The sequence below is a fragment of the Haliotis cracherodii genome, unplaced genomic scaffold, assembly GCF_022045235.1.
Source record: "Haliotis cracherodii isolate W230 unplaced genomic scaffold, xgHalCrac1.p SCAF_14, whole genome shotgun sequence".
Lineage (NCBI taxonomy): Eukaryota > Metazoa > Mollusca > Gastropoda > Lepetellida > Haliotidae > Haliotis > Haliotis cracherodii.
The window spans coordinates 5,991,252-6,018,569 of NW_027266269.1; the positions used below are offsets into that span (position 1 = coordinate 5,991,252).

General features: G+C 45.9%; 1 protein-coding gene across 1 annotated transcript in view; it reads left to right on the top strand.

Moving 5' to 3' along the window:
* The window catches only part of LOC139460982 (synaptic vesicle glycoprotein 2C-like), a 63,064-nt gene extending 36,726 nt beyond the window's left edge, over positions 1–26,338 (top strand). Inside the window, exons 5-13 of the mRNA XM_071242444.1 lie at positions 2,437–2,599; positions 5,724–5,845; positions 8,159–8,319; positions 9,917–9,991; positions 10,833–10,931; positions 13,884–13,972; positions 17,312–17,559; positions 19,929–20,088; positions 22,746–26,338. Of these exons, the coding sequence (XP_071098545.1) occupies positions 2,437–2,599; positions 5,724–5,845; positions 8,159–8,319; positions 9,917–9,991; positions 10,833–10,931; positions 13,884–13,972; positions 17,312–17,559; positions 19,929–20,088; positions 22,746–22,929 (1,301 nt within the window). The 3' untranslated portion in view covers positions 22,930–26,338. The remainder of the gene's footprint in view (positions 1–2,436; positions 2,600–5,723; positions 5,846–8,158; positions 8,320–9,916; positions 9,992–10,832; positions 10,932–13,883; positions 13,973–17,311; positions 17,560–19,928; positions 20,089–22,745) is intronic.
* Positions 26,339–27,318: the final 980 nt, after the last annotated feature.

Genomic DNA, 27,318 nt, shown 5'->3' on the forward strand with positions numbered 1-27,318 from the left:
CCACTAGACCACGGAGGCGGTAATTAGGGCTGGGACGTGTCCAAATTTACTACCCGGGTACCCACACCCCTATTACCCGACCCTAACCAGGTACGGGTAATTTGGTGTCAAGAGATAGGTACTAAATGTCCGATTGGGAATAGTTTGACAGTTGCCCAGTTGACATGCATACACTGAAGTTGACTGAAGTTTTAGCTTTGTTGAAACATATTAAAGTTCGAAGGAACGTGTTCCTAGTCATGAAGAAATGCGAACATCAGAGACTTAAAATTGTGGTGTAACCATTTAATTATGTAGTGATTTTTTTGTCATGAAACAATATATCACGTGACTATCCATGGGTCCGGGTAGTCCTGTGGGTACCCGGGTCCTACTCAGTACCCACCCGACCTGGGTACCCGAGTTACCCGTCCCAGCCCCAAGATTTATGTATTCATTAAAATCCATGTCAGTGATGAGATCTGATTGGTCCATGTGATCTTGATATAATACTGTGTAACCCGCCTTGGAGGGGAATAAATTTCTCAGCGGGTGAATACATCTCTTATACCTCGCCACAAGCACTACAGGCTGCACGTGGATTTCTGAGAGACAGAATAAATCCTTTATACCCCGCCTCAAAGCAAAAAGATGCACGCTTTTTCCAAGTCAATGGATGTCACGTGAAATATCGCCATCTTCCCGAGGCAAGAGAGTTAACTGACGTTAAAAGTCCAGTTTCCACCCTTGCCGAACTAGGCTGGTATTATGGAGTTACATTTTGGCTGGACTAACGAGTTTTTGCATAGTCCAATCAAAATCGCTCTCCGAAATCGAAATTTGGTTTGTAAACGTGTCATTGGAGTCGGTCGATTGGAGGATTTGCAAAGCATGTACAACGCTAACTCGTTGTCAACACATATTTTCTAAATCTTTTCATGTTTTTAATCAAGGTGCTTTTGTGATTAGATGCGCTTCATGATGTAAGACTCGTTTTATCACAATATAGATCTTGATTATCGATCAGATCTTGACGGGGCGCCACCGTTTCGTTTGAAGCAAATACAAGTGATACGAGAGGTGGAATCTGATTAGTCCATAGGAGAGGCGTACAACTCGTAATAGCCTATGGTGGCACTGCGATAGAGCCCAGGAATTCCAGCCAAGTTCGGCAAGGGTGGAAACTGGACTTTTAAAGTCAGTTAACTCTCTTGCCTCGGGAAGATGAATATTGCAAGCTAACCTCAGTTAAATCGAGCAGCTGTTTTCTATCAATTTGGAATTTATTTGAACTATGTTACAATGTCATATCAAAACATGTCGGTAAGATAAATTTGTTGTTGCAGGATCATTTGGGGATCATGGGGTTTTATGCGTCCCATATGCATATAAAACCTAATGCGGAATGCATAAAACCCCATGTACCCCTCGTGATCCTGCTACAACTGATAGAGGGGCGGTCAGGTAGCCTAGTGGTAAAAACATTCGCTCGTCATGCCGAAGACCCGGGTTCGATTCCCGACATGGGTACAATGTGTGACGCCCATTTCTCGCGTTAACCGCCGTGATATTGTTGGAATATTGCTAAAAGCGGCGTAAAACCATGCTCACTCTCTTCCAACTTACAGAGTGAGAAGTATTATTGGGTATTTGAGAGAAAAGTGTTGAATTTGTCCTCAAACACACACATTATGTCCCCCTTCCTTATATATGGTACCGACACCGGTTGTGACCGGACTGCTGGTGATGGTAGGAGTAACTGTTGAGGTAGCGGGGGCATGTGTGGCCCAGTCGTCTAAGGCGCCACGATTCGCTGTGCAGAGTTACGTCCTTTGGCCACGCCGGAAACCTATGATTGTTGGTTCGAATCCCGGTTCGCCCTGATTATGTTTCTAGGTTTGTCAGCACCATACCCATGCTCGTGGGTTTCATCGAAGTGGTAAACATCTCAGACCTGCATCACTTCGGGCTTTCCTCCCCAATTAAGCTGACACGCCGTGATATAACTGGAATACTGTTAAAAGCGGCGTTAAACCCAACTCACTCACTCACTGTTGAGGTAGCATGTTACCATGGGTGGGATAGGATTGTAGGATTTGTTTTATAGACATACACCCTACCCATCCTCCTAACTACCCATCCCTTAAGATAGGTGTATAGTTTATTGTGGTATTTCATGAACATTGTTGACTTCGTCCTCGAGCGAAAGTGTCGAGTTGATCTCGTTATCCCATTACATATGTGACCATGTATCTTCTTGCTGCTAATGTTTCGGCAATTGTTGAGAGATATTTGTGAGTTCACAGCCTGACAGATGGACGTCGACTGTAATTGTTGAGAGATATTTGTGAGTTCACAGCCTGACAGATGGACGTCAACTGTAATTGTTGAGAGATATATGTGACTTTACACCTGACAGATGGATGTCATGTATATATTGTTGACTGTTTGTTTCAGGGATGATGGTCGGGGGTTATTTCTGGGGGTCCCTTGCCGACAAGGGTGGACGTCGGTCAATCCTGCTGTGGTCACTGATGGTCAACGGTATCGGCGGGCTGCTGTCCAGTGTGTCCCAGGTCTTCTGGCTCTTCCTCCTCATGCGCTTCATCAGCGGTATCGGGTGAGTCCATGTTTTCGTTGCACCCTTCTCATGAGCTTCATCAGCGGTGTTGGATGAGTCCATGTTGTCGTTGAACTCCCCTCATGCGCTTCATCAGCGGTGTCGGTTGAGTGGATGTTGTCGTTGCATCCTCCTCATGTGCTTCATCAGCGGTGTCGGGTGAGTTGATGTTGTCGTTGCACCCTTCTCATGTGCTTCATCAGGGGTGTCGGGTGAGTCCATGTTGTCGTTTCACTCTCCTCATGCGCTTCATCAGCGGTGTCGGGTGAGTTGATGTTGTCGTTGCACCCTCCTCATGCGCTTCATCAGCGGTGTCGGGTGAGTTGATGTTGTCGTTGCACCCTTCTCATGTGCTTCATCAGCGGTGTCGGGTGAGTTGATGTTGTCGTTGCACTCTCCTCATGTGCTTCATCAGCGGTGTCGGGTGAGTCCATGTTGTCGTTGCACTCTCCTCATGCGCTTCATCAGCGGTGTCGGGTGAGTTGATGTTGTCGTTGCACTCCTCATGTGCTTCATCAGCGGTGTTGGGTGAGTTGATGTTGTCGTTCCACCCTCCTCATGTGCTTCATCAGCGGTGTCGGGTGAGTTGATGTTGTCGTTGCACCCTCCTCATGTGCTTCATCAGCAGTGTCGGGTGAGTCCATGTTGTCGTTGCACTCTCCTCATGCGCTTCATCAGCAGTGTCGGGTGAGTCCATGTTGTCGTTGAACTCCCCTCATGCGCTTCATCAGCGGTGTTGGGTGAGTCGATGTTGTCGTTGCACCCTCCTCATGTGCTTCATCAGCAGTGTCGGGTGAGTCCATGTTGTCGTTGCACCCTCCTCATGTGCTTCATCAGCGGTGTCGGGTGAGTCCATGTTGTCGTTGCACCCTCCTCATGTGCTTCATCAGCGGAGTCGGGTGAGTTGATGTTGTTGTTGCACCCTCCTCATGTGCTTCATCAGCGGTGTCGGGTGAGTTGATGTTGTCGTTGCACCCTCCTCATGCGCTTCATCAGCGGTGTAGGGTGAGTTGATGTTGTCGTTGCACCCTCCTCATGCGCTTCATCAGCGGTGTCGGGTGAGTTGATGTTGTCGTTGCACCCTTCTCATGCGCTTCATCAGCGGAGTCGGGTGAGTCGATGTTGTCGTTGCACCCTCCTCATGCGCTTCATCAGTGGTGTGGGGTGAGTCCATGTTGTCGTTGAACTCCCCTCATGCGCTTAATCAGCAGTGTTGGATGAGTCCATGTTGTCGTTGAACTCCCCTCATGCGCTTCATCAGCGGTGTCGGGTGAGTCGAGTTGTCGTTGCACACTCCTCATGTGCTTCATCAGCGGTGTCGGGTGAGTCCATGTTGTCGTTGCATCCCATGTTGGTTTGATGCCACTCATCTTCCTGAGTCCAGTTTCCACCCTTGCCGAACTAGGCTGGAATTCCTGGGCTCAATCGTAGCGCCACCAGATTATCTGATGCACTTCGCGATGTAAGACTCGTTTTATCACAATATAGATTTTGATTATTGATCAGATTGTCTTGAATGGGCGCCACCGTTTTGTTTGAAAAAAATGCAAGTGATGCGAGAGGAGGAATCTGATTGGTCAATAGGAGAGGCATAGAAGGGACATAGCTCATAATAGCCACTGGTGGCGCTACGATTGAGCCCAGGAATTCCAGCCTAGTTCGGCAAGGGTGGAAACTGGACTTTTAAAGTCAGTTAACTCCCCTGACTCAGGAAGATGGATGCCACTATGCATAAACTACTACTGAAAAACAATGTTAAATCCACAAAATATTACAGGAATTGCATGACTAGGGACATGAGGAATAGATTTCCTTTGTTGGAATAAAGCTCAGGTACAACAAGGCTGTAATCACTCACCCAACTGCCCCACACCAGAGAGGAAGTGTTGATGTGTGTGTTACAGTGTTGGAGTGTGTTACAGTGTGGGTGTGTGTTACAGTGTTGGTATGTGTGTTACAGTGTTGTCGTGTGTGTTACAGTGTGGGTGTGTGTTACAGTGTGGGTGTGGGTGTTACAGTGTTGGTGTGTGTGTTACAGTGTTGGTGTGTGTGTTACAGTGCTGGTGTGTGTTACAGTGTGGGTGTGTGTTACAGTGTGGGTGTGTGTGTTACAGTGTTGGTGTGTGTGTTACAGTGTTGGTGTGTGTGTTACAGTGCTGGTGTGTGTTACAGTGTGGGTGTGTGTTACAGTGTGGGTGTGTGTGTTACAGTGTTGGTGTGTGTGTTACAGTGCTGGTGTGTGTTACAGTGTGGGTGTGTGTTACAGTGTGGGTGTGGGTGTTACAGTGTTGGTGTGTGTGTTACAGTGTTGGTGTGTGTGTTACAGTGCTGGTGTGTGTTACAGTGTGGGTGTGTGTTACAGTGTGGGTGTGTGTGTTACAGTGTTGGTGTGTGTGTTACAGTGTTGGTGTGGGTGTTACAGTGTTGGTGTGTGTGTTACAGTGTTGTCGTGTGTGTTACAGTGTTGGTGTGTGTTACAGTGTTGGTGTGTGTGTTACAGTGTTGGTGTGTGTGTTACAGTGTTGGTGTGTGTTACAGTGTTGGTGTGTGTGTTACAGTGTTGGTGTGTGTTACAGTGTTGGTGTGTGTTACAGTGTTGGTGTGTGTGTTACAGTGTTGGTATGTGTTACAGTGTTGGTGTGTGTGTTACAGTGTTGTCGGGTGTTACAGTGTTGGTGTGTGTGTTACAGTGTTGGTGTGTGTGTTACAGTGTTGGTGTGTGTTACAGTGTTGGTGTGTGTGTTACAGTGTTGGTGTGTGTGTTACAGTGTTGTCGGGTGTTACAGTGTTGGTGTGTGTTACAGTGTTGGTGTGTGTGTTACAGTGTTAGTGTGTGTTACAGTGTTAGTGTGTGTTACAGTGTTGGTGTGTGTGTTACAGTGTTGGTGTGTGTGTTACAGTGTTAGTGTGTGTTACAGTGTAAGTGTGTGTTACAGTGTTAGTGTGTGTTACAGTGTAAGTGTGTGTTACAGTGTTGTTGTGTGTGTTACAGTGTTAGTGTGTGAGTTACAGTGTTGGTGTGTGTTACAGTGTTGGTGTGTGTTACAGTGTTGGTGTGTGTGTTACAGTGTTGGTATGTGTTACAGTGTTAGTGTGTGTTACAGTGTTGGTGTGTTTGTTACAGTGTTGGGGGCAGTATGCCGGTTATCTTCTCTTACTTCTGTGAGTTCCAACCCAAGGACAGACGAGGCTCAATGATATCCGTCCTGGCAACATTCTGGATGGGAGGCAACATACTGGCCGCAGGTAGGCACGATATACAGGTACACACTGACATACAGGTACACACTGACATGCAGGTACACACTGACTCTCAGGTACACACTGACACACAGGTACACACTGACACACAGGTACACACTGACATACAGGTACACACTGACATACAGGTACACACTGACATACAGGTACACACTGACACACAGGTACACACTGACATACAGATACACACTGACACACTGGTACACACTGACATACAGGTACACACTGACATACAGATACACACTGACATACAGGTACACACTGACACACAGGTACACACTGACACACAGGTACACACTGACACACAGGTACGCACTGACATACAGGTACACACTGACACACAGGTACACACTGACATACAGGTACACACTGACACACAGGTACACACTGACACACAGGTACACACTGACATACAGGTACACACTGACACACAGGTACACACTGACATACAGATACACACTGACATACAGATACACACTGACATACAGGTACACACTGACATACAGGTACACACTGATACTCTGGCTGCAGGTACACACTGACATACAGGTACACACTGATACTCTGGCTGCAGGTACACACTGACATACAGGTACACACTGACATACAGGTACATACTGACATACAGGTACACACTGATACTCTGGCTGCAGGTACACACTGACATACAGGTACACACTGACATACAGGTACACACTGACATACAGGTACACACTGATACTCTGGCTGCAGGTACACACTGACATACAGGTACACACTGACATACAGGTACACACTGATACTCTGGCTGCAGGTACACACTGACATACAGGTACACACTGACATACAGGTACACACTGACATACAGGTACATACTGACATACAGGTACACACTGACATACAGGTACACACTGATACTCTGGCTGCAGGTACACACTGACATACAGGTACACACTGACATACAGGTACACACTGACATACAGGTACACACTGACATACAGGTACATACTGACACACAGGTACACACTGACATACAGGTACACACTGACATACAGGTACACACTGATACTCTGGCTGTGGGTACACACTGACATACAGATACACACTGACATACAGGTACACACTGGCACACAGGTACACACTGACATACAGGTACACACTGACATACAGATACACACTGACATACAGGTACACACTGACACACAGGTACACACTGACATACAGGTACACACTGATACTCTGGCTGTGGGTACACACTGACATACAGGTACACACTGACATACAGGTACACACTGATACTCTGGCTGCAGGTACACACTGACATACAGGTACACACTGACATACAGGTACACACTGACATACAGGTACATACTGACATACAGGTACACACTGACATACAGGTACACACTGATACTCTGGCTGCAGGTACACACTGACATACAGGTACACACTGACATACAGGTACACACTGACATACAGGTACACACTGACATACAGGTACATACTGACACACAGGTACACACTGACATACAGGTACACACTGACACACAGGTACACACTGACACACAGGTACACACTGACATACAGGTACACACTGACACACAGGTACACACTGACATACAGGTACACACTGACACACAGGTACACACTGACATACAGGTACACACTGACACACAGGTACACACTGACACACAGGTACACACTGACACACAGGTACACACTGACAGACAGGTACACACTGACACACAGGAACACACTGACATACAGGTACACACTGACACACAGGTACACACTGACACTCAGGTACACACTGACATACAGGTACACACTGACATACAGGTACACACTGACATACAGGTACACACTGACACACAGGTACACACTGACACACAGATACACACTGACACACAGATACACACTGACATACAGGTACACACTGACATACAGGTACACACTGACACACAGGTACACACTGACATACAGGTACACACTGACATACAGGTACACACTGACATACAGGTACACACTGACATACAGGTACACACTGACACTCTGGTACACACTGACACACAGGTACACACTGACATACAGACACACACTGACACACAGGTACACACTGACACACAGGTACACACTGACATACAGGTACACACTGACACACAGGTACACACTGACACACAGGTACGCACTGACACACAGGTACACACTGACATACAGGTACACACTGACACACAGGTACACACTGACATACAGGTACACACTGACACACAGGTACCCCTGTTTCTGCATCTGATGCTGATGCTGCTGCTTTGGTTCCAGGGCTGGCCTGGATTATCATCCCCCAGGAAACATGGGGCTACTTCTCCCCCGAGTTCACCTTCTCCAGCTGGCGCATCTTCATCGCTGTCTGCACCATCCCCGCGCTGTCGTCCGCCGTCCTCTTCTTTCTCATGCCAGAGAGCCCCAAGTACCTGCTCACGGTAATGTCCTCTCTGTAGTTCTGTAATCCTGTAAAAGATTAAGGTGTGGCATTGCGCATCTTCATCACTGTCTGCACCATCCCCATGCTTTCGTCCGCCATCCTCTTCTTTCTCATGCCAGAGAGCCCCAAGTACCTGCTCACTGTAACGTCCTCTCTGTAGTTCTGTAATCCTGTAAAAGATTAAGGTGTGGCATTGCGCATCTTCATCACTGTCTGCACCATCCCCATGCTTTCGTCCGCCATCCTCTCTGAAGATTGATCACGATGATGTGTAGAACCCTCAGAATTACTGGGCAGAATAGGTCCCTAGTTCTGTAATCCTGTAATAGATTAAGGTGTGGTTATCAGTGCTAATTACTGTAAAGTGTCGGCTTCTATTGTCTTTTACTAATCACCCATCAGCGGCAATCATCTGTTGGCCTACCTTGTTAGTTGCCACCTTCTGTTGTCTTCTTAATTTTGCTGTCTTTACATGTACATATATATATATATGCTCTCTGCCTCCTAGCATTCAGCATCTTCCCGAGGCAAGAGAGTTAACTGACTTTAAAAGTCCAGGTTCCACCCTTGCCGAACTAGGCTGGAATTCCTGGGCTGGATCGTAGCGTCACTAGTGGCTATTACGAGTTATGTCCCTTCTAAGCCTCCCCCATGGACCAATCAGATTCCACCTCTCGTATCACTTGCATTTGCTTCAAACAAAACGGTGACCCCCAGTCAAGGCAATCTGATCGATAATCAAGATCTATATTGTGATAAAATGGGTCTTACATCGCGAAATGCATCAAATAATGTGAGCACCCTGATTAAAAACATAAAAAAGTTGGCGGTGCTTACCATAGAGAATGATTGGCCTTTGGGACAGATTGGCCAAGGCTGTTGAATTTGGTAAATTATTTTAACCATTTTGTTTGGTTTTGGATGTTTGACTACTGGCTGGAAGAGAGACGGACGCCATCTATGTAACGTTTGACTATTGTTTGTTTACAGGCTGGGAGAGAGACGAATGCTATCTATGTGATGTTTGACTATTGTTTGACATCAAGCTGGGAGAGAGACGGATGCTATCTATGTGATGTTTGACTATTGTTTGACATCAAGCTGGGAGAGAGACGGATGCTATCTATGTGATGTTTGACTATTGTTTGACATCAAGCTGGGAGAGAGACGGATGCTATCTATGTGATGTTTGACTGTTGTTTGACATCAAGCTGGGAGAGAGACGGATGCTATCTATGTGATGTTTGACTATTGTTTGACATCAAGCTGGGAGAGAGACGGATGCTATCTATGTGATGTTTGACTATTGTTTGACATCAAGCTGGGAGAGAGACGGATGCTATCTATGTGATGTTTGACTATTGTTTGACATCAAGCTGGGAGAGAGACGGATGCTATCTATGTAATGTTTGATTATTGTTTGACTTCAGTTTGGGAGAGAGACGGATGGTATCTATGTGATGTTTGACTATTGTTTGACATCAAGCTGGGAGAGAGACGGATGCTATCTATGTAATGTTTGATTATTGTTTGACTTCAGTTTGGGAGAGAGACGGATGCTATCTATGTGATGTTTGACTATTGTTTGACTTCAGGTTGGGAGAGAAATGGATGCCATATATGTCCTAAAGCAAGTCCATGAGAGAAACAGAGAGAGACAACCCTTCAAGGTAGCTAGCATTTAAATAAAACATTGCTGCAACAAGGGCTCTTCATAATATAAATATATATAATGTATTTAACTTAATTTATAAATTTCTGTTTGTCACAGCCTTTTTTCAAAATTGTTTAATGTATTCGGACAACCCTAAAAACAGGGTGGAAAAATAAATAGAAAATCAGTTTTCTATATTCCATCAAATGCAAACTTATTCTTTATCCGTAACTACCCGTGAGGATCGAGGATAGAATAGGTCTTCAGCAACCCATACAAAGGCAACTATTCTTGTCGTAAGAGACGACTAACAGGATCGTTTTTTCTGGAGTGCTGACTTGGTTGATGCATGTCATCGTATCCCAATTGTATAGATCGATGCTTATGATGTCATTCACTGGATTGTCTGGTCTAGACTTGATTATTAACAGACCGCTGTCATATAGCTGGATTATTGCTGAGTGCGGCGTTAAACGAAAAATTAACAAAGAAACAAAAAAAACTAATTTTTACAATAACAAGTTGTGCATATGATATGTTTTGTTGAAATAGTCCTTCTACTGATAACAAAACTAAAATGTATGTAACGTCTTTTTTATTTCAATATTTTCTTAAAAAATATATGTTGGCCATTGATGTGTATGTACCTGTTCCAAACTCTGACTTGATCTGCATTGGTTACCTCCCCTGTTCTGCCCTGGTTACCTCCCCTGTTCTGCACTGGTTACCTCCCCTGTTCTGCACTGGTTACCTCCCCTGTTCTGCACTGGTTACCTCCCCTGTTCTGCACTGGTTACCTCCCCTGTTCTGCGCTGGTTACCTCCCCTGTTCTGCACTGGTTACCTCCCCTGTTCAAGGTGGAAGCGCTGGTGTTATCTGATGAAGACAGACACAGCCACGAGTCAAGCCCTGATGACCACAAGAAGTTGCAGTCTATGAAGGCCAAGTGTGCCCATGTACGTATACTTGGTGTTGTGGAAACATGTTTCTCTGTACCATCTAGATGAAAGTATTGAAGGCCATGTGTGCCCATGTACGTATACTTGGTGATGTGGAAACATGTTTCTCTGTACAATCTAGATGAAAGTATTGAAGGCCATGTGTGTCCATGTACGTATACTTGGTGATGTGGAAACATGTTTCTCTGTACCATCTAGATGAAAGTATTGAAGGCCAAGTGTGCCCATGTACGTATACTTGGTGATGTGGAAACATGTTTCTCTGTACCATCTAGATGAAAGTATTGAAGGCCATGTGAACTCATGTACGTATACTTGGTGATGTGGAAACATGTTTCTCTGTACCATCTAGATGAAAGTATTAAAGGCCAAGTGTGTCCATGTACGTTTACTTGGTGTTGTGGAACGAGTTTCTCTGTACCATCTAGATGAAAGTATTGAAGGCCAAGAGTGCCCATGTACGTATACTTGGTGATGTGGAAACATGTTTCTCTGTACCATCTAGATGAAAGTATTAAAGGCCAAGAGTGCCCATGTACGTATACTTGGTGATGTGGAAACATGTTTCTCTGTACCATCTAGATGAAAGTATTGAAGGCCAAGTGTGCCCATGTACGTATTCTTGGTGTTGTGGAAACATGTTTCTCTGTACCATCTAGATGAAAGTATTGAAGGCCAAGTGTGCCCATGTACGTATACTTGGTGATGTGGAAACATGTTTCTCTGTACCATCTAGATGAAAGTGTTGAAGGCCAAGAGTGCCCATGTACGTATACTTGGTGTTGTGGAAACATGTTTCTCTGTACCATCTAGATGAAAGTATTGAAGGCCAAGAGTGCCCATGTACGTATACTTGTTGATGTGGAAACATGTTTCTCTGTACCATCAAGATGAAAGTATTGAAGGCCATGTGTACTCATGTACGTATACTTGTTGATGTGGAAACATGTTTCTCTGTACCATCTAGATGAAAGTATTGAAGGCCAAGTGTGCCCATGTACGTATACTTGGTGATGTGGAAACATGTTTCTCTGTACCATCTAGATGAAAGTATTGAAGGCCAAGTGTGCCCATGTACGTATACTTGGTGAAGTGGAAACATGTTTCTCTGTACCATGTAGATGAAAGTATTGAAGGCCAAGTGTGCCCATGTACGTATACTTGGTGATGTGGAAACATGTTTCTCTAAACCATCTAGATGAAAGTATTGAAGGCCTAGAGTGCCCATGTACGTATACTTGTTGATGTGGAAACATGTTTCTCTGAACCATCTAGATGAAAGTATTGAAGGCAAGTTCGAGGCGGCATGGGCGATCAGTATAAAGTGGCCCCGTTCCACAAAGCTATCTTAAGGCTAAGACAATTGACTTATGATGATCATAGCATTAAGATCATATATGAAACAAGTCACAGATAGTTATTTAGCCTGGGGACCATCAATGTTTTAGAGGTCTTTAACTGACTGACTCCTTGACTAACTCCTTGACTGACTCCTTGACTGACTAACTCTTTGACTGACTCCCTGACTGACTAACTCCTTGACTGACTCCTTGACTGACTAACTCTTTGACTGACTCCCTGACTGACTAACTCCTTGACTGACTCCTTGACTGACTAACTCTTTGACTGACTCCCTGACTGACTAACTCCTTGACTGACTCCTTGACTGATTCCCTCACTGACTCCCTCACTGACTGATTCCCTCACTGACTGACTCCTTGACTGACTCCTTGACTGATTCCCTCACTGACTCCCTCACTGACTGATTCCCTCACTGACTAACTCCTTGACTGATTCCCTCACTGACTCCGTCACTGACTGATTCCCTCACTGACTAACTCCTTGACTGATTCCCTCACTGACTCCCTCACTGACTGATTCCCTCACTGACTGACTCCTTGACTGACTCCTTGACTGATTCCCTCACTGACTCCCTCACTGACTGATTCCCTCACTGACTAACTCCTTGACTGATTCCCTCACTGACTCCCTCACTGACTGATTCCCTCACTGACTAACTCCTTGACTGATTCCCTCACTGACCCCCTCACTGACTGATTCCCTCACTGACTAACTCCTTGACTGATTCCCTCACTGACTAACTCCTTGACTGATTCCCTCACTGATTAACTCCTTGACTGATTCCCTCACTGATTGACTCCTTGACTGATTCCCTCACTGATTAACTCCTTGACTGATTCCCTCACTGATTGACTCCTTGACTGATTCCCTCACTGACTGACTCCTTGACTGACTCCTTGACTGATTCCCTAACTGACTGACTCCTTGACTGATTCCTTGACTGATTCCCTCACTGACTGATTCCTTGACTGATTCCATGACTGATTCCCTAACTGACTGACTCCTTGACTGATTCCTTGACTGATTCCCTAACTGACTGATTCCTTGACTGACTCCTTGACTGATTCCCTCACTGACTGACTTTTTGACTGACTCCTTGACTGATTCCCTCACTGACTAACTCCTTGACTGACTGATTCCCTCACTGACTGACTCCTTGACTGACTCTCTGACTGACTCTCTGACTGACTCCCTGACTGACTCTCTGACTGACACCCTGACTGTCTGACTGACTCCTTGACTGACTCCTTGACTGATTCCCTCAGTGACTCCCTCACTGACTTTCTGGCTGACTCTCTGACTGACTCCCTCACTGACTCTGTTTGACTCCCTGACTGATTCCCTGACTGACTCTCTGACTGACTCCCTGACTGACTTTCTGACTGACTCCCTCCCTGACTGACTCCTTCCCTGACTGACTCTCTGACTGACTCCCTGACTGACTCTCTGACTGACTCCTTCCCTGACTGACTCTCTGACTGACTCCCTCCCTGACTGACTCCTTCCCTGACTGACTCTCTGACTGACTCCTTCCCTGACTGACTCCCTGACTGACTCTCTGACTGACTCCCGCCCTATATGTTGCAGCTGCTGGACAGTACTGTAGAGCTGTTCCGCCCCCCGCTACTCGGCCGCAATGTCGTCCTACTAGTGATCAACTTCACGCTTGCCTTTGGGTAAGTTGTTGCTTCTCACATTAACAGGAGCAATAATAATGTCCTTTCAACGAAATCTAGGTCAGAACACTTTTCAAAGAGGTTTGTTTTGTGGTCTCCTATATCCTATATCAAACTGCATCAAGTAAAGCCTCCGACAATCATTTCCTCCTGACTCGCCGTCCTTTCCTCCCTGCCTTCCTTCCCTCACTCACTCACTTCCCCTCCACTGTGCTTATCGTAAGAGGCGACTTACGGGAGCCGGTGGTAAGGCTCGCTGAGTTGGCTTGATGCATGTCATTGTATTCAAATTGCATAGATCAATGCTGAGGATGTCAATCACTGGATTATTTACAGACTGCCGTCATATAGCTGGAAAATTGCTGAGTGCGGCGTTAAACAACAATCAGACTTCCCTCCTGATTCATTCCCTCTTTCCATCACACAATCCTCCCCTACCCTCATCCATCCCTCTCTCCATCCTCCCTCTCTCAATCCCTCTCTCCATCCCATCCCTCCCTCTCTCAATCCCTCCCTCCATCCATCCCTCTCTCAATCCATCCCTCACTCCCTCCATCCCTTCCCTTTCTCCATCCCTCATTCTCTTCATCCCTCTCTCGATCCATCCCTCCATCACTCCCTCCATCCCTCCCTCTCTTCTTCCCTTCCTCCCTCACTCCCTCCATCCGACCCGTGAAGATTCCGGGTAGAATAGATCTTCAGCAACCCGCGCTTGCTGTAAAAGGCGACTATGCTCGTCGTAAAAGGCGACTAAAGGGATCGGGTGGTTAGGCTCACTGCTTTGGTTTATACATGTCATCGATCCCAATTGCGTAGATCCATGCTCATCATATCAATCACTGGATTGTCTGGTCCAGACTCGATTATTTACAGACCTGGATTGTCTGGTCCAGACGCGATTATTGCAGACCGCGGTCATATAGCTAGTATATTGCGTGAGTGTGGTGTTAAACAACAAACCAACCAACCAACCAACTCCCTCTATCCCTCCCCTCTCCATCCCTCCCTCACTCCCTCCATCCCTCCATCCCTCTTCTCTGCAGCCCCCCTCTTTCCATCCCTCCCTCTGTCCATCCCTCCCTCTCTCCATCCCTCTTCTCTCCAGACCCCTCTCTCATCCCTCCCTCCATCCCTCCATCCCACCCTCTATCCATCCCTCACTCCCTCCCTCCATCCCTCTTCTCTCCAGCCCCCCTTTGTCCATCCCTCCCTCTGTCCATCCCTCCCTCTGTCCCTCCCTCTCTCCATCCCTCTTCTCTCCAGCCCCCTCTCTCCATCCCTCCCTCTGTCATCTCTCCCTCTGTCCCTCCCTCTCTCCATCCCTCTTCTCTCCAGCCCCCTCCCTCCATCCATCCCTCCATCCCACCCTCTATCCATCTCTCCCTCTTCTCTCCAGCCCCCCTCTGTCCATCCCTCCGTCTGTCCATCCCTCCCTCTGTCCCTCCCTCTCTCCATCCCTCTTCTCTCCAGCCCCCTCTCCATCCCTCCCTCACCCCCTCTCTCCATCCCTCACTCCCTCCATCCCTCCCTCACTCCCTCTCTCAATCCCTCACTCCCTCCATCCCTCCCTCTATCAATCCCTCACTCCCTCCATCCCTCCATCCCTCTTCTCTGCAGCCCCCTCTTTCCATCCCTCCATCCGTCCATCCCTCCCTCTGTCCCTCCCTCTCTCCATCCCTCTTCTCTCCAGCCCCCTGTCCATCCCTCCCTCTGTCCATCCCTCCCTCTCTCCATCCCTCTTCTCTCCAGACCCCTCTCTCATCCCTCCCTCCATCCCTCCATCCCACCCTCTATCCATCCCTCACTCCCTCCCTCCATCCCTCTTCTCTCCAGCCCCCCTCTGTCCATCCCTCCCTCTGTCCATCCCTCTCTCCATCCCTCTTCTCTCCAGCCCCCTCTCTCCATCCCTCCCTCCCTCCCTCTGTCCATCTCTCCCTCTGTCCCTCCCTCTCTCCATCCCTCTTCTCTCCAGCCCCCTCTCTCCATCCCTCCCTCCATCCCTCCCTCTGTCCATCTCTCTCTCTGTCCCTCCCTCTCTCCATTCCTCTTCTCTCCAGCCCCCTCACTCCATCCCTCCCTCTGTCCATCCCTCCCTCTGTCCATCCCTCCATCCCTCTTCTCTCCAGCCCCCCTCTTTCCATCCCTCCCTCTGTCCATCCCTCCCTCTGTCCCTCCCTCTCTCCATCCCTCTTCTTTTCAACCCCCTCTCTCCATCCCTCCCTCTATCCATCCCTCACTCCCTCCCTCCATCCCTCTTCTCTCCAGCCCCCTCTGTCCATTCCTCCCTCTTTCCATCCCTCCTCGGTCCATCCCTCCCTCTCTCCATCCCTCTTCTCTCCAGCCCCCTCTCAATCCCTCCCTCACTCCCTCTCTCCATCCCTCACTCCCTCCATCCCTCCCTCACTCCCTCTCTCCATCCCTCACTGCCTCGATCCCGCCCTCACTCCCTCCATCCCTCCCTCACTGCCTCTCTCCATCCCTCCCTCTATCAATCCCTCACTCCCTCTCTCCATCCCTCACTCCCTCCATCCCGCCCTCACTCCCTCTATCCATCCCTCAATCCCTCTCTCCATCCCTCACTCCCTCCATCCCTCCCTCACTGCCTCTCTCCATCCCTCCCTCCCTCCATCCCTCCCTCTATCCATCCCTCACTCCCTCCCTCCATTCCTCTTCTTTCCAGCCCCCCTCTGTCCATCCCTCCCTCTGTCCATCCCTCCCTCTCTCCATCCCTCTTCTCTCCAGCCCCCTCTCTTCATCCCTCCCTCACTCCCTCTATCCATCCCTCACTCCCTCCCTCCATCCCTCTTCTCTCCATCCCTCCCTCTCTCTATCCCTCCCTCCATCCCTCCCTCCCTCTATCCCTCCCTCCCTCCCTCCCTCTCTCCATCCCTCCCTCTCTCCATCCCTCTTCTCTCCCTCCATCCCTCTTCTCTCCATCCCTCCCTCCCTCCATCCCTCTTCTTTCCATCCCTCCTTCCCTCCATCCCTCTCTCTATCCCTCTTCTCTCCACCCCCTCCCTCTGTCCATCCCTCCTCTCTCCATCCCTCCCTCCCTCCATCCCTCTTTTCTCCACCCCCCTCTGTCCATCCCTCCCTCCCTCCATCCCCCTTCTCTCCCTCCCTCCCTCCCTCTCTCTATCCCTCCCTCCCTCCCTCTTTCCATCCCTCCCTCTATCCCTCCCTCTTTCCATCCCTCCCTCTCTCCATCCCTCTTCTCTCTACCCCCCCCCTCTGTCCATCCATCCTCTCTCCAACACTCACCTCATGTCCCTCTCCACCCCTTCCCTAAGTTGTTCCTTCCCTCCTCCACTCACCTGCTGTCTGCTGTCTCCACCACAGGTACTACGGGCTGTTCATGTGGTTCCCCGAGCTGTTCAGTCGGATTGAGAAGTTTGGGGGGACGCCATGTGACCCTGGTCCTGTCAACACAACAATCAGCAACTCCACAGTCAGCCCGAGCAGCGACACGTGCGAGGCACCCAGTAACTCGGTCTTCCTGGAGGGCTTCCTGACAGCTGTTTCCAACCTCCCTGGGAACCTGTTCACCATTTTCCTTATGGACAAGCTGGGAAGAAAACTGCTTCTGTGTAAGTTGTTGGTTTCAGAAATAGTGATTCATATTTATAGCAGGCCTCCATCCCTCCCTCTCTCCATCCCTCTCTCCATCCCTCCCTCTCTCCATCCCCTCCCTCCCTCTCTCCATCCCCCTCCATCCCTCCCTCTCTCCATCCCATCCCTCTCTCTTTCCATCCCATCCCTACCTCTCTCCATCCCATCCCTCCCTCTCTCCATCCCTCCTCTCTCAATCCCTCCCTCCATTCCTTCCCTCTCTCCATCCCTCCCTCTCTCCATCCCTCTCTATCCCTCCCTCCCTCCCTCTCTCCATCCCATCCCTCCCTCTCTCCATCCCTCCTCTCTCAATCCCTCCGTCCCTCCATCCCTTCCCTATCTCCATCCCTTCCCTCTCTCCATCCCTCCCACTCTCCATCCCTCCCTCTCTCCATCCCTCTCCATCCATCCCTCCCGCTCTCGATCCCATCCCTCCCTCTCTCCATCCCTACCTCTCTCCATCCCATCCCTCCCTCTCTCCATCCCATCCCTCCCTCTCTCCATCCCCCCTCTATCCCTCCCTCTCTCCATCCAGTCCCTCCCTCTCTCCATCCCTCTCTCCATCCCTCCCTCTCTCCATCCCCCCCTCCATCTCTACCTGTCTCCATCCCATCCCTCCCTCTCTCCATGATTCATATTTATAGGACCCGTGAAGATTCCGGGTCAGAATAGGTTTTCAGAAACCATGCTTGCCGAAAAAGGTGACTATGCTTGTCGTAAAAGGCGACTAACGAGATCGGGTGGTCAGGCTCACTGACCTGGTTGATGCATGTCATCGATCCAAATTGTGTGGATCGATGATCATGATATCAATCACTGGATTGTCTGGTCCAGACTCAATTATTTACACACCGCCGTCATATAGCTGGAATATTGCTGAGTGCGGCGTTAAACAACAAACCAACAACAACAACAATCATATTTATAGCAGGCCTCAAAGTAACGACTAAAACGGTGACCAATGCGACCTAAATTTCAATTTGTCTACTGTCTAAAATTCAGAGGTAGCCAAATGACTACCTTCAAAATATCTTGTGGCGACTAAATTCTATTGCTACACATATGTAGACACATATAAACATGTCTGCTACTAAATGTACTCACAAATAATTCCTGCTAAAGTCAACAATGAGCTGAAATGAATCAATATTAATGCAACTAGTATTGTATTTTAGTTCATAGTTTATAAACTATTGGATAAGCAAGGATATACCTACATAATCTAGTAACATAAATTTCATCATTGTTTGAGTCACAAATAACAAAACTCAAGTACAGTTTCCACTAATATACAATTCCAAGACTAGTGCTGACTTGTACATATACTAGTTGTTTGATAAAAGATAATTTCAAATGCTTTTGGCCACCTATAACATTGGCTTGACTTCTAAATTTTGCCACTGGCTACCTGGAAAAAAGTACTTATAGCCATATGGCTACTTGGTAAAAATTTAATCTTGGAGGCCTGTTCATAGTCATACTCATTTTGAAAAACTAACCAGAAAATCCTACTTCTTTCATGCACTAAGCTATGGGAACTTTAACTGTGTACTGATCTGTGTATTTTAACTGTGAGTTTGATATTAACTTGTCCCTACACAGAGCTAGGGTTCTTCAAAATGGATCATGCTGTCAGGCGTGGTGACTTGGTTTATGGCTTGACAATGTATCCTGACGTTTGGTTCCTCACAAATTCAATCACTTATTTACAGGCTGCCATCCTAAAGCTTTGATATTGCTGAGTGCGGTGTTAAGAAATAAAAAAGGGAGACAATCCCTGTTCCTCTTTGCTTGTACAGATGAACACACGCACACACACACACACACACACACACGTACACAAACACACATGCGCGCGCTCGCACACACACACACACACACACACACACACACACACACGTACAGATACACACACACACGTACAGATACACACACACACACACGCGCCCACACACACACACACACGCGCCCACACACACACACACGTACATACACACACACAAGTACACACACACACACACACACACGTACACAAACACACATGTGCGCGCGCGCACACACACACACACGTACACACACACACACACACACACACACACACACACTGTTCAGGGGAGACAATGCCATTTCCTCTTTGTGTACACACACACACATGCGCGCGCACACACCCGTACACACACACGTACACACACACACACACACACACACACACACACACACACACACACACACACACACACACACACACACACACACACACACTGTTCAGGGGAGACAATGCCATTTCCTCTTTGCTTGTACCTGGCTACCTCCCCATGCTAAGTCTACAGTATTCTTATTCTTGCAGCCTCCAGCATGTGTATATCAGGGCTGGCCGTATTCTTCATCTGGTTCGTGCAGACCAGGGTGCAGAATGTAGCAATATCGTGTGTGTTCGGAGCTGTGTCTACAATCGGCTGGAACGCACTCGACGTGCTCTCAACAGAGCTCTTCCCCACCAACGTCAGGTATGTTGTTTTCTAGTTCTTCCACATCAACATCAGGTACATAGTTCTCTAGTTCTTCCAAGCCAACATCAGGTATACTGTTCTCTAGTTCTTCCACGCCAACATCAGGTATACTGTTCTCTAGTTCTTCCCGACCAACATCAGGTACACTGTTCTCTAGTTCTTCCACACCAACATCAGGTACATAGTTCTCCAGTTCTTCCCCACCAACATCAGGTACATAGTTCTCTAGTTCTTCCCGACCAACATCAGGTACAAAGTTCTCCAGTTCTTCCCCACCAACATCAGGTACATAGTTCTCTAGTTCTTCCCCACCAACATCAGGTACATAGTTCTCTAGTTCTTCCCCACCAACATCAGGTACAAAGTTCTCCAATTCTTCCCCACCAACATCAGGTACATAGTTCTCTAGTTCTTCCCGATCAACATCAGGTACATAGTTCTCTAGTTCTTCCCCACCAACATCAGGTACACTGTTCTCTAGTTCTTCCCCACCAACATCAGGTATACAGTCTCTAGTTCTTCCCCACCAACATCAGGTACATAGTTCTCTAGTTCTTCCCCACCAACATCAGGTACAAAGTTCTCCAGTTCTTCCCCACCAACATCAGGTACACAGTCTCTAGTTCTTCCCCACCAACATCAGGTACACAGTTCTCTAGTTCTTCCCCATCAACATCAGGTACAAAGTTCTCCAGTTCTTCCCCACCAACATCAGGTACACAGTTCTCCAGTTCTTCCCCACCAACATCAGGTACATAGTTCTCTAGTTCTTCCCCACCAACATCAGGTACATAGTTCTCTAGTTCTTCCCCACCAACATCAGGTACAAAGTTCTCCAGTTCTTCCCCCCCAACATCAGGTACATAGTTCTCTAGTTCTTCCCGATCAACATCAGGTACATAGTTCTCTAGTTCTTCCCCACCAACATCAGGTACAAAGTTCTCCAGTTCTTCCCCACCAACATCAGGTATACAGTCTCTAGTTCTTCCCCACCAACATCAGGTACATAGTTCTCTAGTTCTTCCCCACCAACATCAGGTACACAGTTCTCCAGTTCTTCCCCACCAACATCAGGTACACAGTCTCTAGTTCTTCCCCACCAACATCAGGTACACAGTTCTCTAGTTCTTCCCCATCAACATCAGGTACAAAGTTCTCCAGTTCTTCCCCACCAACATCAGGTACACAGTTCTCTAGTTCTTCCCCACCAACATCAGGTACATAGTTCTCTAGTTCTTCCCCACCAACATCAGGTACATAGTTCTCCAGTTCTTCCCCAAAACACAATTTGTCGGATGACATAAACAATCTTCAGCTATGACATGGTTTATAGTGTGACGTCATTCTGATGTCAGAATAAGATTTGAATTCCGTCAACAATGCTGTCTGGATGATGGAAACGTGTGTGAGAACTGATATTTGCACTGGTGCACATACAATTTTTATGAATTTGGTTATGCCTAACCTATTTGGGTAAGAAAACTAACAATTCAATGATACTTTCCATGACAAACCTTGTTCTGAAAGCGTCCGGGAACAGTGTCCGGGAAAAAGCGTCCGGGAACAGTGTCCGGGAACAAGTGTCATGTTCCTGGACACAGTAGTGGATTCATGGGTACACAACAGCTTCGCGGAAAGCGTTAAAGTTGGCATGCAGCACGTGCTTCTTGCTGGATGAGTGTAAAATGCGCATGCTCTGCAAACAGTGAATTTCAGTTTGCTTATGGCGTTCATATGTGCATGTAGTAAATGGATATCTCTCTCTAAGTTACAAAATAGTGAATTAGAAGAATTCATTTTAAGTTTCAAATCCATTTCATTTTATCTTATTACATTTCCATTGTTGATTACATTACAAGGGGATTTCACGTTTAGTTGATTACAAGGGGATTTCACGTTTAGTTGATTACAAGGGGATTTCACGTTTAGTTGATTACAAGGGGATTTCACGTTTAGTTGATAACAAGGGGATTTCACGTTTAGTTGATTGCAAGGTGATTACACGTTTAGTAGATTGCAAGTTGCAAGGTAAGTTCATGTTTAGTTAATCTGAATTTAGTCTTCTACTGCGAACCAAACCTCAATCGGATCTTGGTGCTGCAATTGGTCCACTGATGTTTTTTGGGGGGAGTTAAAATAACTATGATGCTTGGACTGTTCTTTGAACTAAACCCAATGTAATCTTGGCAATGCAAGGTCAGTGTTGAGGTCAAACAGTTTCTGTGGTTTTAGTTCAAATAACTTTTTGTGGAATACATCTCGTCTCCTAACCTGTAGCGTCCGCCCGGAGAGCGGAAGGTCCAGGGTTCGATCCCCGACCGCGTCATACCGAAAGACGTTAAAAGATGGTACTTGTTGTTACCCTGTCTGGAGCTCGGCATTAAGGGGCTCAAACAAGGACTGGTCAGCTCGGAGTCAGTATACTGTGTCTGAGTGGGGTATTGATTTAAACTGCGGCATGGTATCTCAGTGTGCTAGCACTATAAATCGGCATCTGTCCGGACTAGTACAAGCAGCAACACAAACACACACACGTACATGCATGTCGCTATATAAGTGCAATAATCTTGGACGCGACGTTAAACCCCATTCCACCTCACCTCACCTCACCTCACCTCACCTCACCTCGTAACCTGTATTATCATTTGTTACAGAACTACGGCATTCGGTGTCCAGACGGGCGTTGCTCGTATCGGTGCAATCCTCGGCAACGTGATATTCGGGGAACTGGTAGATATCCATTGCGCTATACCCATGATCATGGTTGCTGTGTTGCTGTGTGTGGGCGGCCTGACTGCCATCAAACTCCCAAACACCACTGGCATCGACATTCACTGATGTGCAGAATCTCCAAACATCACTTACTCTACATCTGTATATAGAGATTGCCTTGAAGACAGGGTAAAGATGAACTGTATGGAGCTTTAGCCTGTGCTAGTTTATGGGAGAGTAGTCATGTTGAATGTTTTCTTGTCTTCAGCAACCCATGCTTGCCGTAAAAGGCGACTATGCTTGTCCTAAAAGGCGACTAACGGGATCGGGTGGTCAGGCTCGCTGACTTGGTTGATGCATGTCATCGCTCCCAATTGCGAGGATCGATGCTCATGATATTAATCACTGGATATCTGGTCTAGGATGAAGGAGTCATCATGATGGATGCAGAGCTGTTCCAGTGGGAGTCAGGACTGTCTCTTGTGGACATTCTGCAACATTCCCAATCTCATTAAAATCAGATCTTAGTTCTCGCTGCCGCTTAACAAAGAGCTGAGGACATCCCATTACGGGTCATGTCAGACCTACCTTGTGCGAACTTTGACCAACCAATGGAATGACTGACAAGAAGTCGACATTAGCCAATCAGAAGGCAGCTTTCTCGTGCTTTAAGGCACTGATTTCAAATTGGCAAAAATGCTACAAACCCCATTTTGACAAATTCTCGAATAAAAATTTGAAATCTGAACAAAAGAACAATCTGGAATGGCTTATAGATGGTCTAGATTGTATGGATTCAGTTGTTAAACCCGTAGCTATCGTTTGGAATACCCCATGTTAAAGTTTTCGAGGTTGCATGATTAGAAATAACATTCCGACTGTCACTTTCATGATCTGGTAAGCGACACTCTGATTGGTTGGATGAAAGGTCGTTTTGACGTGACCCGTATTATAAATGGGATGTCTTGCAGTCTTTGTTCAGGGGTAGCAAGAAGAAAGATCAGATTTTAAAGCGATTGCAACATTCCAGACACATACTATTGATATATTCAATAGATATTTTTTTAAGAGGTTGTGCTCAGTAGAAAATTTTAACCCTTATTTTTAAACTGCAATCTTATTATAACGTGGCATTGAATATCATGTTGTGTGCCAGACTGTGTTAGATGGTTTATATCGACAGTTGCATCTGTGTTTTTATGTTTGAACAATAGCTGACACGACTGTATTGATGACTTGTGATACTTTATGACTTTATCTGTAATTAGCAATAATAAGACCTGACCCGTTGAATGTCTTGTTTCACACATTGTATGCCAAGAAGCAGGAAAAACAGAATATTTTTATCAGTATTGTTTTTATTTACATTTACCAAGAAACCTCTTGGAATAAGCATGTTTACAAAACCATAAACATATTGACAAAAAACATGTTTGGTCTTTTTAATTTTTCAATATCTAGGGCAGGCTACTTTAAAAAACAAAAAGTAAGTTAACCTGGGCCTGTTCCACAAAGCGACCTTAGCGTTAAGACGATTGTAACTCCCATCCTGTAACATCGACTTATTACAATGATAGCGCTAAGATTGCTTTTGGAGTTGGGGCCATGCTTGGTAATCATACACTTCAGGGTTATAACGAGTGAGTGAGTGAGTATGGTTTTACGCCGCTTTTAGCAATATTCCAGCAATATCACGGCGGGGGGCACCAGAAATGGGCTTCACACATTGTACTCATGTCGGGAATCGAACCCGGGTCTTCGGCGTGACGAGCTAACGCTTTAACCACTAGGCTACCCGACCACCCCAGGTTATAACGAACTGAAGGGGACCACTAATTCGTATCAAAAACATCACCATCAAATAACCATTTCTTTTTTGTTTCATTTTTAGCCACCATCAAACAGGGGTGTAGACTTTCTTTTGTTGGAATTTCTGAGTGTGTGAAATCTAAATGTGAGTCTTATGATATACCGCATTCGACGTAATAAGAGCCCAAGGCGGTATTTGCTAACATATTGGCTTGTGAACAATCCCAATTAGCATCCCTTCCGATTGATCAATGTACACAAAACTTATTTATTCACGTACAATACGCACTCGTGTGCTATATGCACCTTTAATTATGGGCAGTTAAATTCTAGAAAAATATATCTGTCATACATAAACATTTCAGGCTGTCAGCATAAACCACAAAATTTATCTTTCAACTCTGTTTTTTTCCCACCAAAATGATATTCTAATTTTGAGAGCGCCCTGGGCGCTTATGACGTCGAATACGGTATGTCAAGATATCTTTTTTCTAATTTTTTTATATTTCATGTTACTCAGCTCTTAAAGGGTTACAGACATTTTTTTGTTTTGAAACTTGGGAAAAAAATATTGAAGTGTCGGTTTATAGTTATTTGAAGTCAAAGTGTCTGTTACATAGATATTATTTGTATCACAGCATCACAAAACAGCCACATCTCCCCCTCCCTATCATAACTGACAAGTCCCTAATTAATGTTTAAAGTAATATTTTTTTAATTTGAAAAAAAATAGAACTGGGTCATTATTTCATCCTCCCCCTCTTATAATAATGTTTGGCGACCCTCCCTTTTTCACTGTGTCAGTCGTCCCAAAAACGTAATAAAAATACCATGATTTCTTATTTTTAGACATTATGTTTGTCGTCCAGGACACAGTGGTCACAGAATCTACCCAGTTATGATCACTTTTGGCTCTCCTTCAGTTGTGGCTCATATGATTAAATTCTTTTTTTTACCTCTATTTTGCCTTTTATACTCAGTGGATTCTGTGTATAATTGAGATTAATTACTCTCTGGCATTGACATTTATACACTGTTCAAAGTTGTGTTTCACCAAAATCACTCACTTAGAATTCATCCAGTTGTGAATGGGTACCCGGTAGGATAAGGTAGTACTTCAGGTTGTATACTCCTCATGGAGCCGGTCAGTTGATTGAACTGAAAATGTCAGGAACTGAAGAAGCAGATTATTATTATCATTATTAAAGAATGTTTACATGGAGATTATTATTATAGAATGTTTACATGTATTTTATTATCATTATTATAGAATGTTTACACGTAGATTATTATCATAATTATTATAGAATGTTTACATGAAGATTATTATCATTATTATTGAATGTTTACATGTAGATTATTATTATAATTATTATAGAATGTTTACATGTAGATTATTATTGTAGAATGTTTACATGTAAATTATTATTATAATTATTATGGAATGTTTACATGTAGATTATTATTATTATTATTATTATTATTATTATTATTATTATTATTATTATAGAATGTTTCCCAAGTTTCTCTTTGAAATCAGTGCCTTCTGAATAGTCCAACCAGTCACCTATGTAATTATTCAGGGAACCCAATCATCTTGACCATCTTGGGATCACGATGCATTAAGCATAAACCAATTCTATGCATGTATAATATTGTCGAACACTTGTCAGGATATGTGGTTGTATTCTCCATGTATATTTTTGCAGCATGTATGTACATGTGAATAAATGATTGATATATACGATAAATGTATTGTTTTGTCGACCCTGTTTGGCAGAGTAGATCATTGGATGGATGGCCCACGTAATATAAGGGTAACGCTATTTTTCAGGGCATTATTATTGCAGAAGCCCGAGGTCTTCAATTAACGGCCAGACGAAGGAGGGCAGTTGAAAAGACCACGGGCTTCTGCAAATGATAATGACCTGAAAAAGAGCGTTACCGCTATTATAGCTAAAGTGGATGGAATATTTTATCAAATATAAAGAAACAACATCGGTTTTGAAACATTTACTGCAATCAACGCGAATGTCACTGACCACATTTTACAAATATGGAAACGTCATAGAACAAACCAGATGACATCACTATGACACGTGACGTCATTTTCTCTACCCTATGACATCACCTAACACCGGGCTTGATAATGGCCCGTCGTCAAGCAATACGAGGGCATTATCAAGTTACAGTGGCCCGCTCATTTCTGATAACGTGTGGGCGGTTTAATGATAATTCTATCCATTTTAACTATAATGTTGAATAATGCTGCCTTTAAGGCTGTCATAGCATCTGTGGGTGCAGGGTTTAACTTTTAGTCCCATGCAGTCTTAAGAGCAGTGTTTTTGCGTGGGTTTGGGAAAATACACGGCTGATGTTTATAACTACATCAACAAACAATTCCCAAACAGTATAAAACTCACTTTCTGCACATACTGAGGCATCTTCGGACAGTGAGTGTCTGCAGCATACATCAGTGATATACAATGTGATTCACATTCCATGAGCGTCAGTAGGTGCATCGGGGCACAGGTGGCCCAGTCGTCTAAGGCGCCGCGATTCGCTGAGCAGAGTTGCGTCCCCTGGACACGCCAGAAACCTATGATTGTGGGTTCGAATCCCGGTTCGCCCCGATTATGTTTCTAGGTTTGTCAGCACCATACCCGTGCTCGTGGGTTTCACCGAAGCGGTAAACGTCTGAGACCT